Raw genomic sequence first — 16,454 nt, 5'->3', positions numbered from 1 at the left:
CATGGCCTCTTGTAAAAGAGGACCCTGATGCAGAGCAAGAATTTGATATTACAAATCATCCTTAAGCTGTGTTCCTCATGTTGCACACACTCAGGTTAATGAGGTGAGAAATGTCTGTGTGCTTATATTGGGTCCATCAGAAGGAAGCTGCAATAAAAACTCTCATCACTCCTAAATCCTCTTCATTAAGAGATTTTCATGAGAGTTGATTTTGTTCTTAAAGGAACAGTAAGCAATTGTCTCAGAATTTTTCCTACTCAGTGACATATATCCTCTGTTTTATTTCATGGACTTCTATCTTATGATACAGTAGTCTTTTTTCTGATTTAGTGTTTGGAGCACAGAGAAAATCTAACTCTTCTCCCAGAAGGTCTATTCTGACAACTCATGGAATGGTGTTTTTTAGTCAAGATCTGCTGCTTTTCTGTCCTTCCAGAGAACCAAGCTTAGAAACCAGTATGGAATATGGTAGCTTAAAGAAATAATTGTGCTTTTGATTTTTATAATTTCTTTGATCTGGGTAAACTCAGCTACCACCAAGACAGGGGCATCCTAAATCCATTCTATATTCTCCAAATCAGAAAGGATTGATGTGCCTTCAGTTTGCATTTGCTTTGAGGTTATTCCAGTAATCCAGCTGATGTGGCATTTTAATATTAATATTTAGGCACGGCAGCTAATATGATTATGACATAATTGAAGTTAGGCAAAGCAAAGAGCCATGCAGACTTTTTCTATTCCTCAAACAAATTGTATTCTGTAGGTTCAGGTTATCTGCAGATGTACATCATGCAGAAAGGCAAGGGTTGTAGGAGAAGCAGTACCCTCTATGAGACAGGTAATGCAGTTGGAACACAAAATCTAGATTATTTGACAGAAAAACCTTCAGCTTTCAGTCTGTATACAGGGAATGGGCAAAACTGCTTCCTTTCTATGGAGCAGCCCCTTGTGAAGAGATGTGAGAACACTTCCATGCTCCCACAAAACGCAGTGTCCTTTTCCATTACGAGGGATGGGGCTTGCTCTGAAATGGCAAAGGGTGGCACAAGGAGTTCTGTGATGCAACAGCCTGACTGGGAACTGGACTGAGAACAGGGAAATTCATTTCACTGTTTGCTGGATTGTCAGGGAAAGTTAAAACACCCCATCACCATCAGTGTCAACCCATGTCAACCAGGCTGTGATCTCATGGGAGAGCATCCATTTCTTGTAAGTGGAGCCATTTATATCTCTAGGTCTTGGCTGAAATCTCACACATGAACAGACTTGGCTAAATGTATAATCTCACTGTGACAGTGATGTGTGGACAACTGTAGAGCAAATGTTTAAGTGCTCTTTTGCCTGGAGTTTGAAAATTACAACAATAAATTACTACATTTCATAGCATTTTAGGCAACATTTTTTTCACACTTGAAACCTAGATTAAAAAAAAAACAACAATGGCTGCAGCTCCACTAAGGTTTTATAAAGAAAGGTGAGAAGAAAAGTAAGTTCATATCTGCTGCCTTGTATGTTCAGAAAATGCAGAAGCAATGCTAAAAAACCCACTGCTGTGTCTTTCTGTCTGATTTATAATGTTCCCAATATTTCTGAAATGGTTCATTACAAACCAGGTCAGGGTAGGACACTTGGTGCCCTCCTCAAGTTCACTTGCCAGGGATGGGATTGCTGGGCTAGTCTCAGTCAGTTCAAATTCCCTTCAGAGGCAAATCCTTGAGCCCCTTAATTCTTCCTCCAGGGAAGCAGGGCCTGGCAGTGCTATCAGCTTGTTTACACTGATGCTGTTAACTGCTTCCTCTCAGCTTGCCTCTGCATTCTGTCTGCTCTGCAGCTCAAGTTAAACAAAAAGCTGAACAGACTGCCCTAGTCGTCCCAGTCAGGCACTTACCTACACTAGTGACTAATCCTTCCTGGAATCCTCTCTAGATGGAAGTTGGAATAAGCCAGCTGGAAGTTGGAATAACCTGAGCGTCATGCAACTTTCAGAGGCCAGTCCTGGTGACTGTTGGATAATTGAAGTGCAAGACTTTGAATCAATTCAAACACTAGTCTTTGAATCTTAGCTATTGGGAATTCAACCTTGTGATGTGCTGAGCAGGTTTCTTTCCAGTGACCCCACTGCCATATGAGATCAGAACTCTAAGAAGCCACTGAAGCCTCAGTGGTGACCTCTTGAATTATTGATGTTGCTATTTAATGAGGGGTGTGGGTGTGTGTGCGCACACAGGGAATACTTCTTTGTTTATCAAAAGGTTTGGCATGAATACAGTAAAAGAGAAGCTTGAGAAACGAAAATGTAGGTGCTTGGAACAGGATCCACACATCCCACACAGAGCCTTTCCCTGGCCTGGTTTGGTGCTTGGGTGCAAGTGGTCCCCCTGTGCCACAGCTATTGCTCAGGAGGTCCCCGTGGGTGGAGAAAGGCAGCAGAGCTTCAGTGTGGGTGCAGAAGAAAAGACCTTTCACAGGGTTGACTCTGGCTTCTCTCTGAACAGCCTGGTGGCTTTTGAAGCAGACAGAGCTGTACCCGTCACAACCTGTCCTGGTCTGGCATCACCAAGGGGAGTGTGTTTAGGAGAGTGATTAAATGTCTTTTAGCTACAGAGGGTCCACTCATCTTTGACAAAAGGCACTGCTGGGGACTTCTGTCCCTAAAGAGGTCACCACAGGATACAAAACGGAGAATGAACAGGTCTCCTGTGCAAGGCACACTTAACATGTTGCCATAGAAACCAGTTCCTTAATTCAGGCATACACAATTCTTCCAGCCCCCAGTGAATTCCAGTAATGGGTTTATTATATCACACTTCATTGGTGTCATCTGTCACACAGACACTCACATAAATGAACCAGCCTTTGATTCAGAACTCCCTTCCACTAGCTAGACCCAGTAGGGGAAGGGTCTCCTTCTGGGCCTGGTGGTTATGAGCAGGTCAGTGTTCCACCCCACTTTGCATGCTAATGTCTTCCTTTCATGCAAACATCACATTCAATGGAGGAGAACATTTGTTTTAATTTCCTGATATTCCAGTTTATTAGAAATGCGCTCTTAATCTCTCAGATCCTCGAGTGTACGTGCTGTCAGGATGCAGGTTCAAACATTTCAGTCCCTTTTCCCCCACATGATATTTGAACTGCAACTCACATTGATGCCTGATGCAATGCTGTCTTAATTTCTCCTTTTGTTTAGGCCAAAGTTTTGATTTATGTTAGCTGACCTGGAGGTTCATTTTAGGCTCCATGACTATATAGTACAGTGTTTTCAAGTTAGAAGAACAGATGGATGGACAAGTGGGCAAAAAAGGTCTCAATTGATTCACAAGACTCCATGCCAGTATTCCCTGTAGGTGGACTTACAGGTGATGAACAGACCTTGAAAATGTGGTGTTGGTTTTAGTTCATGAATTAAGGATGAGGATCCTCTGATTTCAGATAGGTAGATTCTCTCTACTAGAGTTCTGTGGATCTGAACAGGAGTAAGGGATTTAACAAATGCTTGAGTAAAAGAAACTGGAGAAGATGTATTAGAGAGTAATTGTCCTGCATTTCTATATGAGGTGTTGTTCCCCAATGCCTTCTGTCTCAGTGTATCTTATCTGAGATGGAATGGAGATATGTGACCCTGTCAGAGGTGAAAAATAAGGGGTAATCTACCACAGACAAGGGATATGCTTTAACTTGTGTTCTGCTGTGACATTGTCATGTCACTCATCCAAATGTCTTTTGCTCCATCCTAGTCTCCTAAAATTTTCTATTCTGACAAATTTTTTACATTGCTTTTAGGAAGAAATTCTTTCAGTGGTCTTGGTGGCCAGAATGTGCTGAATGAAATGCATCTCAGTTTACAAATGTGTGTAGGTTGCTGCAGCTCTAGCACCTTCTCCTTTCATGCCTTCATTCTCAGTTCTGGAAGCCAGTTGACCTGAAATCTTTTTTCATGGTGTGTCCCAGCATGGGTTTAATTTTTTTTTATTCCTGTTGTGCTCTGTTAAAAAGGAATTAGTGTCTGTTCTCAGAATGAATAGGACCCAAGAATAACCTGAGTCTCATGTGGTGAAAATGACTTCAAACCCCTCAGTAAGGAAAACTGGCATTTATGTCAGAGCATTAATTAGCACTTAAGTTGGAACAGTTTTGATCATTTCAGACGTGCTGTCAGCTTGAGATGTGAGCCCCTCAGCAATCCAAGGCTTAGCCAGAATCAGTAACTGGGTAGGTCAGAGTGGAGGTGAAAAAGAAGCAGAGAACGCTGAAGAAAGTCCTGGTAGGGATTCAGTCAGCTGCCTTCAAAGTCACTTGAGTCAGTGCTTGAGGGGATGCCCTGGTGACATTTGTGACATCTTCAAAACAAGGTGTAAAATTGCAGTTCTGAGGTGTGTGGGCAAAGCTCCCCTGAGACCTGCAGTAACAGTAGCAGCGTCACTCAGGCAAACCTGATCAGGTATGGCTGTAAATAGCTACACTCTGCCTCCCTTTATTTCAGTTCACAAAAGAATCTGCTCTGTCATACTGCTGACCTGAAAACGTGCTGCTTCTGCACCCTTGCCATAGGGACATTTCTTGGATTGATTAAGGGGTCTCTGTAAAGTCTGTCCAGAGCTTGACAACCCTTTATGGTTCATGTGCTGTGAAACAGTATTTGTCTTGTCCTCTATTACGTTGCCACACACATTCCTGTGTGCTGCTTTAAAGCTTCAGCACTTCTGTGGAGGAAGTGACCTCTGCACTGATTCAATTCATGTTCATGAAAGTATTTGGGATCTGCAATGGTAACCTGTTAATTTAGGGCTGTTCTTATTATTACTATTGTTTCCTGACATCTCCTACCATGCCATAGACTGATTAAGCACACACATACTCATTTCAGTGTAGCTGCCACCCAAATGGACAGAATCACTTTGACACTTGACAAAGGCTTGCTTTGGATGAATGTTTTATTATTTGATTTTCTGCCATCCACTTCTCAGATCTGTTGTAGCAGCAGCACATGGTCTTAATGATATTCCCCAAGGTTAAGTAAGCACGAAAGTCAACACAGTGCAGGGGATACTCTACTTGAGAGGGAAGGGTTATTTTCTATTTAAGGCCAAGGCATTTCCCTCAGCCCCTGTATTCTGTCCCTAACTCATCCAGAATTGTCCTCTCTTCCAAAACACTTCACCTTCCTGTGCTGCTCTTTTCTCATCTGTGAAATGGCAGAAGCCTTGTGTGTGTGCTGAAGATCATTAGGTTTTGCAAAGTACTTCCAGATTTCTGATTGGAAGGCACACAAGAATGGAAAAATATATTACTGGCTGAGATTCTTGACGTGGCAAATTGTAACCTCCCTACAGAAGACATTTGGATGCATTTGACTTGGACATGAAATGAATAATGATAACTGACCAGCAGAATGACTGCTCCAGAAATAAGACAGTTTAGTAGTCAGATGATCTGTTCCAGGTTTCTGATATGCAGAGATGTTTCTTAGCCTGTTACAGGTAGATGATTTCCATCTCTCCCTACTGCTGTGCCCCTGCTCAGGTATAGTACTTTGGTTTCTTCTCATGTGAATTTTGAAGTGCACTGCTGAAACACTGGGTTTTCTGAAGCGTATCTGGACCATTCACCTCACACCTAAATTTAATTTGCAGATAAGTCTGAATCTGCTGACCACTTCCAGACATCAAAACCAAAAGGATTGTGACTTCTTTGAGGAACAGAGAAGGAAGTGAAAGGATATGAAAAGATTCAAGCCTCTGTTGTAATTATTGGAATATCTTATAATCTTGCTTTGTGACTTTGTCTCCTCTGTAAAATGATACCAATGCTTATGGTCTTTCCCATCTGAACTGTTTTAAGATTGATGAATAAAAAGGCTCTAATCAGTAGTTAAATGTTCTTGTCAGAGGAACTTATCAGAACTGTACATTTATTTAAGAAACGCTCTTTTGTGTATGCTTAAAAACAAATCAGAGTATTGATACCAAGGGAGGGCTTTTCCCACCACTGAATAGAGAAGCCTGCCTGCTCACTCCCACCTCTGCTTCCAAGCAGTTTCATTTCTGTAGCCTATGGCTTGGTACAATCAGCCATAGTCACCACCAGCAAGAAAAGTGAAAGCAAGAAAACACTGAACTTGGAGGAATGATGTATTTAAGTCAGCCAATCATCTAAGAAGGATCATGCAGTCCATGTCACCCTAGGGTGGCAATGGTTTGGATAAATCAGACTCTACAGATGTGTGTTTCCCTTCATCTACTTTGCTAGAATTCTAGTTCAGTTTTGGGCATCTGCAGTGTAAAATCAGGCAATGTTCATATTATCCTGTGAGCTCCCATAAAAGAAATTTGCTAAAGCATTTCTATAATTGATGTATATATAATTTTTCCTATTCTTCCCCTTTATTTGCTTAGCACAAAGCCTTTAGGGATGAGATACCTTTCTTAATCTATATGCACAGCATCTCTTTGAGATACACTCTGGTTTTCTGGCAGTCTTGAGCTGTTTGACATTAAACTTAGTCCAAACCTCAATTATTGCTTACCTCCCCTCTGGTGCAGGGCACTGCATCTGAATACCTGGAAGTGCACATGGAGCCTTCCTCAATGAGATCATCCTGGAGCCCAAAAGTAGCTGTACAGTTGACAGAGAAATACTTGTAGGGCCTCCAAGTGCGCCCATAATCCTGGGATCTTTCCAACACCATCGCAGCTGGGCGAGGTGACTTGAACACAGCAATGACGTGGGTCAGGTAGAATTCTGTTTCAAAATCCAGTCTGATTTCTTCTCTGTGCACCCCTTGGGCAGACTGCCACCAGGAGATGGGGTTTGCAAAGAAATCATCTGTCATGTCAGCAGGGAGGTGGGAGTTATCGGGCTGGTTGATGTTGCATTTGGCGCAGCGGGGCTGCCCACAGCCAGGGGAGACGTGGTGGAGGAGGTTCTGCTCTGGGTAGAAGCAGTAGAGCTCTGTGCTGTTCTGGCCACACGTGGTGCTGGTCACTGGTGTCCTTCCTGTGGCCAGGTTTCCCACGGGAGGGTTGCAGGCGCGGCCGCTGCAGCGGAAGGCTCGCGGCCTCGGGGGATCTGAAGGGCAGGGAAAAGAAACACAGGTGGAATTTCTCAGGTGGGGCTCACTCTGTAACCCAGGTGACAACACAAATGTTTGGGGTCCTCATCTGGGGTCTGACCTTTCAGGGGACGCCTTTGAAGGAGAGCTGCTGCATCTCTTCACAGAAAGTTTTGGGATAGTGTCTCAATAAATCTAGTCCTTGTGTTTGGTGCCTAACCCTGATCTTTAGAAAAACTCATGCTTATGGTGCTTAGCTCTGATTTCTGTTCAAAATGCAATTGTGCCAATCTATTGAATTTTATGGTTAACCAGAGAAATCTTGTGGTTTTTACTTTCACTCTAGTAAAACTCCATATTGAAGGAGTGAATCTCTTCAATGCCTTTATTTTCAGAGAGCAAAGTCAAACTGCACTGGACACTATTGATACAATAAGAAAAGAGATGATTCCTGCCTAACATGTTACAGTTACACATATGAACACATAAAGAAAGCCTATATTTCTATAGGTAGGTGTTGAGTTTGTACTGCTTCTAATAAGATCAGGTGGAGTTATTAATTTTTAGCAAAGCTGAAAATCAAGTGTCTCTTTTGTTTAAATACCCTCATGTGGAGGTAGGTTATTACATTCTATTTGCCAAGTTTGCAAATACTGACAAATTTTTGTTATCTTCCATGTATATGTTTTCTTATTTCTAAATTAAGAAATGGTAGGGATAGCTACAAAGTCTTAATGTTGTTTGAAAATCAGTAGTGTCTTGTGAACTGGAATTAAAGGTCATTCCAAAACTTATTACTGCACTGGAGAAATCTGCATTTCTAATGACATACAATGCTCTATTTGCAACTTAACACTCTAGAAGGAGTTAAAGACTGACCTTGCAAGGTCATAAATCTAATCCAAGAGGTCACAAGTCAGATGATTGGATTTAGGTCCTGCAGGAAATGACCCTTCCAATGATACATAGGATGGCTGTAAACCCTGGGTAATCTAGGAGCAGTTCAAAGGTCAGCTATAAGTTCAACATTCTAGGTCAAATTTTAAATTCCCTACTCCATTTGTATTCAGCTTTTCCTTAGGTAAAATTAGTTTAAATATCAAGTTAGGTCAAAGAAAGGGGTTTCCAACTCAGCCTTATGAAAGTACTCAGATTGTAAATGTTGCTGAATGAGATGGACATTCCTCTTTCCAAAAGGAAAATTTAGAGTGAAAAAATGCATTCAGCTTGCACGGTTTTGCTTCTGAGGTGATTCTGTCCTTAGTTCCTCAGTGACATCTCTGCACAGGCCAGGAAAGAAAGGACAGACATGAGCACTGTTTAAGAAAACACCTCATGCATTTTGCATTGCATGGTTAGGATGCCAGATAGTTATTGCATGAATCCTTTTGACCAATGGTTTGTGCCATTTTAGCTTACAAACATTGTAAGGCAGTCTAAAACTTCAGCTAGCAAGGAAGGCGATCATCCCCAAATGATCTTGTCTGCTCTTAGAAACAGGGGGAAGCCACCTTCGAGGTAATTTGAAGTGTGTTGGCTGGCAATGATTTTTTAGTATCAGAGTGAAGTCAGCTCCAGGAGCCTGGCAGAGCTCAGAGGGCAGCAGTGCCTGGATTACAAGAGCACCTGACAGTCCTCAGACCGCAGGAATGGAAGTGCCCCTCCCCAGTCCCACCACCACTCCCTGTGCCCCCACAGACATGAGGAGCTGCAGACCCATCTGGAGAGGAAGGAAGATGGGGATTTTTGCCTCTCTTGGTTCTGTTTTGTACTCCCCACCTTCAACTGAGCAGGTGATTCTCAGCACCACCAGAAGTAAGCAAAGACAGAATGAGCTGCAAGTGCACACCTCAAGAATGGCTTTGCAGGTGGCATTTAGGTTCCTGTCCAAACTGCTTGGTAAAAACTGCTGGAAATAAGGAAAGCAATTTCTGTATTGAAAGTAGATTCAGTGTTAACTGATTTTGCCCAGTGCTGCACAAAGGTGTCATCTTTGCCTCCAGAGAATTTTAGTGGGACTGGTCTCACAACTGAGCTTTGAGCAAGCATTAGTTCTGACCTGGAGTCAGGTTACTTAGTTTTGATTAAGAATGGATCCATGTTACAAATGTTATTGGATTATGGATGATTATGTATAAATATACATGTAATTAAAAGAAAGTCCATCTCTATTGATGGATGACACCACTAAAGCTTTCACAGAAGAAATGGGATGCTGGAGTTCTAAATTAAGGAAGTTGCATAAGGGGGAGCTTTGCAGACAAGAATGTGAGGAAGCAGAAAAGGAAATGTTGTCTAAAGGGAATGGCTGCTTTTTGTATTTCCTATAAATGGACTATTAGCTTTGTATTGAATTTTAGCTGGTTTTTTCTGAGCCTTGAAAAGAAAGAAGGGTGTATTTTCTCCTGAAGAGCAGTCACAAGAAGGTTTATCTGCTCTGCCTGCTAATGCAGCAACATCAATAAACAGTTCCTGTCTGAACTGCTGTGTCATTAGGAAAATTGGAGAAGAACAAAGTGCAAATTAGCAGAAGGGAGTTTGAGAGAAGGAGAGAGATTGGAAAACAAAATCTGCAGTCGATTAAAAGCTTTGTATTTAAAGAAATCAATTGGCAGAACATTGTTTGGCCACAAGGATAGTGCAACCCATCCATCACTCACTGATTCTGTGGAAACAACATGAAATGTTGAGCCTGGACAGCGAGGGGAGACTGCTGCAGGAGGGAAACAGCAGCCAGGCAAACACACAACTTACCCCAAGTGCCAGGAGGACTCACTGAATAATTCATAGAGAATTAAACAGTTTGATTACGCATGGGCACTGCATGTTATTATGAGGTTGATTAGCTTTTACTCCATGGAGGGTGGCTTGGCTCCATGAATGGTATGATTAATTTATTTGTTTGTTTTCTGCTCCCTCAGAGCTGTGCCACAAAGCGCAGGTCAATGGCACATGCCCAGCACGTGCAACAATGGTGTTATCTGATGATTAGGGAATCATACAGTTCAGGGGAGGTCATACTATTGATATTCCTGGGACACCATTTCAAACAGGACCTCTTACTTCACAGCCTTGTAAGGCACTGAAACATTGTAGACATTAACTAAAAACATGTTCAATTATTTTTTTCTTCATTTCTTTCTCACCCTCCATTGGATACAACAGAAGAAAGGTCATACTGCAACTCATCCAAAACCTGCTGACATGTCTGGAAAGATGCCTAATATTTTCTGAATGATTTGAATTAGAATTTTTTTATTTCTTTTCCATATGCAGATTTATGATTTTGTGTGCTCAAGTCTCCTGCAGTGAGTGAGGACAGTAAATTTCACATATCTCAGAAGCAGCAAAACCTTTGGGTATCTTCTGCTGTGTGTTTAATGGAGCAATTTCAACATGTATGTTCACTTGTTATATATCTGTTCAACTTTTTTCTTAAAAACCAAGACCTTATAAATGTTATTCTAAATCTAAGCACCCTGGGGACTTAAGTTGCTCAAGTTTTTCTTAGTCAGACCTAGAATTTTGCCCTTTAACACTGGTTTCAACAGCTGTTCAAATCTTGGTTTGTCTGGGGCCAAGATGCACTAAGTTTGTCGGGTCTTCATCCCCTTAGGAGAGCCCTGGTGTATTTCTGCACTAAAATAGTTCTGATAACTGGAGCTAATGAGCCTGCTGTCAAAATACCTCTGAGGTGAAGTTCAGGATGTGCTGTGAAACCAAGCTGCCTCCATGACTTGAGGCATGGAGAGAAGAACAAGATCCCAGGGCAGTCTGCCTGTCCCCATCCTTCCTGGAGCAGCAGTGGGCTCCAGCAGTGGGCTGCAGCTTCACTGGCAGATGAGCTGAATCATCTCAGACAGATGAAACAAAACCCTGCTCATAACCAGGTCCTGCAGCTGATTTAAGCTTGGTGGTGTAAGGGGCCATTTTTGGCCACATCTCACCTCCTTTTTCAGGGCTCCCACTGGGATCAGAGCTGGCCCAGGTGCTGCTCCCCAGGACGCTGCTCACATGGGGAGGTCTGGGGCTGAAGCAAGAGCCCAAGCTGCTGTCAGCTCCACTAAGTGTCCCTTATGCAGGAGTTTCAGATCACTGCAGAGTTGATTTGAGGGTAATAATGCCCTCCACCTGCATCAGACAAGGGGAAGGATTGTCCAAGTGTCACATCCTATGGTATAAACCCAAGCTGACTGCTCCAGCAATGAGCAAGGGGTTTGGCTTTTTGTTTGGGTGTTTTTCCCCCATTATGTTTAAAGGTCTAAGGAGTCAATCTTGACAACCCAGACTGTCTTTTCTGCACAGAGGCAGCAGAAGGCAAATATTGGATTCCCCACAAATGTTATGTGCCTTGTACTCCCCATAGGGTAATGAAATATGTCAAAAACATACTTCTCTGTATATGTCTCAGCTCTAAATAAAGAATCAAAAATTTACAGGCAACCCTTGTGCTTTCACAGGCTGATAGTTTGTGCAACCTTTTAGTCAAACACCAAACACTTATTTAAAGGGAGGTTGAATTCTTAGCAGCATCACCTTCAATATCCAATTATTTTGCTGCTATCCACTATGTCCTGCACGATTATTTTGAGTGAATTTATCTCCAAACAGAATGCACTCCCTTCCTGCAAATTCACTTTCCCAGACAGCTGGGAGCTGTGTTTCCTTGAAGATTCATTTTCTCTTAGTGAATTGAATTCAGAACAGATTTAGGCTAGTTTTTAACAGGCTGCCTTCTGCAAGAGTGTCAGCAGCTTCTCAAGAGATCTCTGCAGCCTTTCTGTGCTGCATGTCACCATATGTATCCTGGAGGGAGCCTACATCCTAGCCTGGGGAGGCAGGGAATGCCCAGAATGAGGCACCAAGAGAATTAAGGCACAGGTACTCCCTCCCCTCATTCCTGTCAGGCTCTGACAGCCTCTTCCCCAAATGAGTTATTGGGTCATACAACAGGATGGTAAATTCATGAGCTGTTCAGTTTTTAAGAAAATAACTCTCACTGTTATGGAAATCTGCTGTCTGTTATCAGAGGGGTTCTGGCTAGGGAATCATCTGAGCTGAATCCACTGGAACTGGCAGGACAGCTGAGCCCTTCAGTTGCTTTCAAATCACTGCATGAGGAGTGTTGTTCCTGTCCCAATACTCTGAGCACACAGGTGAAATTTAAACCACTGAAGTGCTTTCCTGTACAAGAAGAGAGATTCCAAGACAGTATCTCAATGGAAAAGTCACCAAGGATGAACTGTTTTTTCATCAATAATTGTTTTTAATTTTTCTGACTTGATTCCTGTAATTAATCCTTTTTGAACCTAAAGATGTATTAAACCACAACAGAAAGGACAAAATTCCAATGCTTTGCCTCCTTTCCTTTAAGGAGTTTGTCTTCCTCATAATCCAGGTATTTTTAGAACCCCATGTAAATACCATTACAGCTGTATCATTCCTATATATGTTTATTTGTAGACCCACATGTATACACACAACTAGTCAGTTTCTCTTTCTGTTTTAATCCATTTTTCTCTAATGCAAATTTAATCCTGTCCTCTGCATGTTAACTATTCAGTTAAGATTTCCTAAACAGTGTCTCTGATTTTTAATTATGCAACATTAAGTTTACAGAGAATAATTCAGATTCCTACACTGATGCTTTCCAAGGATGTTGTCATTGCACTCTTGTCCTGCCTAGGAAGGGAGTGTTTCATCCTCAAAACAAACATCCAGTATATCTCACTCCATCTATCTCTTTCTTTCTCTCTTACTTTTCTTTTGTTTTCAAAAATGACACACTGCTTTCTTTTAAGGGAGTACAAACCTGTACATCCTATGATAAGTCTTTGGAAGGACACTGAACTGTAAAGCTGGGTATTGCAGAGAATAAGAAGCATTTGTATATATTGACTAACACAGATTCCTTGTAAAAATCAATCTAAAATAAAGATGTTGACACAATTTATTTTTCACAAACAGACGATTTCTATCCCCTTTCCCCTTCTTAATTTAGGATAAATTGTTTCAGAATGGCAATATTGATTGATTTTGCTTACCTGCTTCTCCATGTCCAGAAATAAAATATTCCAAGAACAGAATCAGCATGATGCCTTTATGCTGCATGGCTGTCAGTAAAATATTTATCCTCAGTGAAGCAAAAAAGACCTGCAGTAATCTACAGGTTTGGTTCTTGCATGGCTTTTCTGCGTTTTCCTTCTTTCTGCTCACCTCCCTCTCAGTGTAGGGGTCAAGGCTGCTGTCTCATTCTTCTTGTTCTCGTTTGGGTCCAGAGGTGGTCTGGTTTTTTTTTTTTTCAGGGCTCAGATGCCTTCTGGGTGTCACCCATACATTGCTTCCAATAAATAAATAAATAAATGGCGAGGTGTTTCAGCGCCTTCGCCCCTCTCCATGCGGCGGGCGGGGGACACACGCTCACATCTCTGGCGCAGCCCCTCGGATGCACCATCGGGGGCCGATGCGAGGCGGGGAGCTCTGCTCGCTGCGCTCCTTGGCGCTCCTTCGGATGCTATTTCGAAACTTTCATTTCTGCTCCTGGCTTTTGGTGGAGTTTCGGCTCGGCTGTGCCCGGCTCGGCCCTGGCAGCCCTGCCTAGCCCGTCGCACGTCCCGCAGGCTGCTCCGGGGGGCGGCGAGGGGGTGCGGGCAGCCCGAACCCTGCTTTGTTAGGAGCTGCCCCCGGTGCCTTCTCCGCCTCTGCTCCCTGCGGCGTGGGGTCATAAGAAGAAGAGTTGGCTTTGGTCCCTGAGAGATGATGAGAAGCAAGTGCTTTCTTGGCTCTTCTCTCTTTTTATTTTGGTTTGTTTTATTTTGTTTTATTTCCCTCCTCCCTCCGCTGTCACGGAAGCCGCTTCTCCCCTACCTCCAAGGGATTTGCTTCACACAGCGAGCGCCAGGGGAGTGGAAAACAAACGCAGCGCCAGCTCAGCGGGGCCGGTGCCCGGGCAGTCCCCGGGGCGCTGCCGGAGCGGCTCCGCGGGGCTGCGGCTGCGGCGGGGAGCGGCTGCTGCGCTGCGGGATGGGCTGCGGTGCCAGCGGGGAATGGGAGAGGGCTGGGGAATCCTTCCTCCCTCCTGCCACAGCAGGGCTCAGGCCGGGCGGTCCTGCCCTTCCGAGGGCGGGTTAGTTATCTGCAAGTTTTGTCTCTGCTCCCTCCAGCCTCTATCTAGCACCTCTCCGTCCTAACCGGGCACTTCTGCTCAGTTCTCCTCCTCTCTGGTCCTGTCTGGCTGCAAAGGGGATTATTAAAACATGTGATCTTTTTTCTGGGCTTTATATGTGCGCTTTTTTTTTTTTCTCCTGCCTTAATTTCATTTTTTTTTAAGGTCAGTTCCGCACCTCCTCTCGGCTGGGCTGGTCCTGGCTGGGCTCAGCTGCGGGCGTTGTTTTCCAGCCGCATCCTCTCCTCCCGCGGCCGGGCCGGCTGTGCGTGCGTGTTTCCCGACGCGGGTCCGTGTGTGCGCGCAGGCGGGAGCGCGTCCGCGTCCGTCTGTCCCTGCAGCACCCTCTGCCAGCCCGGCCGGCACATGACACCTGCCCCGGCCCGCTGCGGGGTCACAGCGCAGGCGGGAGCCGGACCGGCCGGGCAGCCAGGGGACTGGCGGCTGCCCGGGGCTCGGGTCTGCGCTGGCAGAATGTCTGAACCGGGCTCGGTGACTCTGGCACAAACCCAGCGACACGGAGACGCTCCGGTGTGCGGCAATCAGGGGGTGACAGCGTCCGGCCCGAGAAAACATCCTATTTCAGGGTGGGAGTTCCCCACGTTTTTGTTCTCTCCTTCTTCAGGTTTCTCACCAGTATAACACCATTAACTCCTGCTGGTGTGATGGGGAAAGCAGGTCTGATGGGAGTGCAAATGCAGACAGGGTTATTCTTGTGCCCCTGTGTGTGCAGGATCAGACCTTAGAGGGATTTGAAGAATGTGGGTCGAACAAAGAAGAATAAGGAAAGATTTATTTCCCTTTGGGGTGGGAATGTTTATGTAAGGCAGGGTTATCTGGCTAGATTTTGGGGTAGAATTTTCTGACTTTAACCTTCATTTTTTTTGTGTGTGTGTTTTTAATATGAAAACTCAATAGAAAACTTTAAAATTTAGAAGCTTTTCTGTCTCCTTTTTGTCTTTGCCTTTTGTTTGAAAGCAGCTAAAATACTGTATAATTAGGAAACAAAATTCTCCTGCTGTAAATGACATTATCCTTCAGAGGGTCTGAGTCTGCTCTGTGCTCAGCTCCCCTGGGATGCTCTGAGTTCTTTCAGCTTGAGCATCTTCACTGGGAGCTGGGGATGTGCAGGATGTCCTAGAGCTAAAGCAGATCTGACATTAATGAGAGGCTGTCATTTAATAATTGTGCTTTGTTGTCACTGCTTGTTGATTGCTGCCTTTGTGGGGAAATGCTGTATTTTTTCATTTGCAGGTTTTAGGCTCATTCCTAACTGAAATGCTTTGCCCAGTTAATTTCATCAGGCTTAAAATGTGGCACTTGTAGTTCAATGGTTGTAATAAAGGTCAAGAAGCTTCTGTATAATTTTAACAAGCCAGAATGGAGAGCAAAGTTCACGTTGCACTGTTAAGTGGAAAATCAAAGTTAAGTACATTTATTTACCTGTGATGCCTGGATGGCAGTACAAGACTTTCTAGTTGCTGTTGACTGTAGGGTATAAAAGTGACATGGGACTGAAAACCTTCATTATTCCTCCCAATTATTGCCTGTCTTGAGAAATCCACTTCCAGTGCTAATGAGTACATTTCCAGTTCAATGCTATGAAAATCCATTCATGTCTGTGAGCTGAGAGCAGCTAACAGCTAAGGGGGAAATTTTGCTGTTATGATCACCACTGCTGCTGTCTAGAAGATGAATTGGTGAGATCTAAGGAAGTGCCCATACCAAGGGGTGTCAAACAGAATGCCCATCTTTACTGAATAGTGTGCATGAACAGTGATGTGAATGATCCTTAACTTTCACTAGTTCCTAAGCTATAGCAACATAAATGAACAATTCTTGGTGTCTCAGTCAATATTCCAGCTCCAGACCACGACTCTCATGTGAACATTGTGGGGATCAGGTTATTTCGAAGGTGACTGAATTTTCTCTGGTGCCTTAGCACGGTACCAGCTGACAAAGCACCCAGAGAATAATCAAACTGTGAATCATTCATTTTGGGGGAGGAGAGAAGAGCCAATGGCATGGCCCAGAGCAGGGAGGTGTGTCACCTGTACCACCTGCCCCCTCAGCCTGACAGCCCTGGTTGCCAAAGCCAGAGGACAGTCTGTCCTGCTGGAGATCCCCCTGGAGTGGTGGCACGTTTGAATCGTGCAGCACCTTTATTTCCTGCACCCTTTCTTTCCTCATACCTCTCCAGTTTGCCTTGCCTTTCCTCCTCCTATTTCCTCAGCAGCT

At 43.9% G+C, this 16,454-nt stretch overlaps 1 protein-coding gene across 1 annotated transcript in view; it reads right to left on the bottom strand.

Annotated features, from left to right (window-relative positions):
• The window catches only part of LOC311158663 (netrin-4-like), a 44,718-nt gene extending 31,067 nt beyond the window's left edge, over nucleotides 1-13,651 (bottom strand). The window contains exons 1-2 of the mRNA XM_084214231.1: nucleotides 13,096-13,651; nucleotides 6,527-7,068 (exon numbers count right to left, since the gene is read on the bottom strand). Of these exons, the coding sequence (XP_084070357.1) occupies nucleotides 6,527-7,068; nucleotides 13,096-13,162 (609 nt within the window). The 5' untranslated portion in view covers nucleotides 13,163-13,651. The remainder of the gene's footprint in view (nucleotides 1-6,526; nucleotides 7,069-13,095) is intronic.
• Between the last annotated feature and the right edge of the window lie 2,803 nt (nucleotides 13,652-16,454).

The sequence above is a fragment of the Fringilla coelebs genome (assembly GCF_963513975.1).
Source record: "Fringilla coelebs genome assembly, chromosome: 13".
NCBI classification, from domain to species: domain Eukaryota; kingdom Metazoa; phylum Chordata; class Aves; order Passeriformes; family Fringillidae; genus Fringilla; species Fringilla coelebs.
Note: the sequence above shows the minus strand (reverse complement) of the source record. Positions and strands in the feature narration are given on the sequence as shown.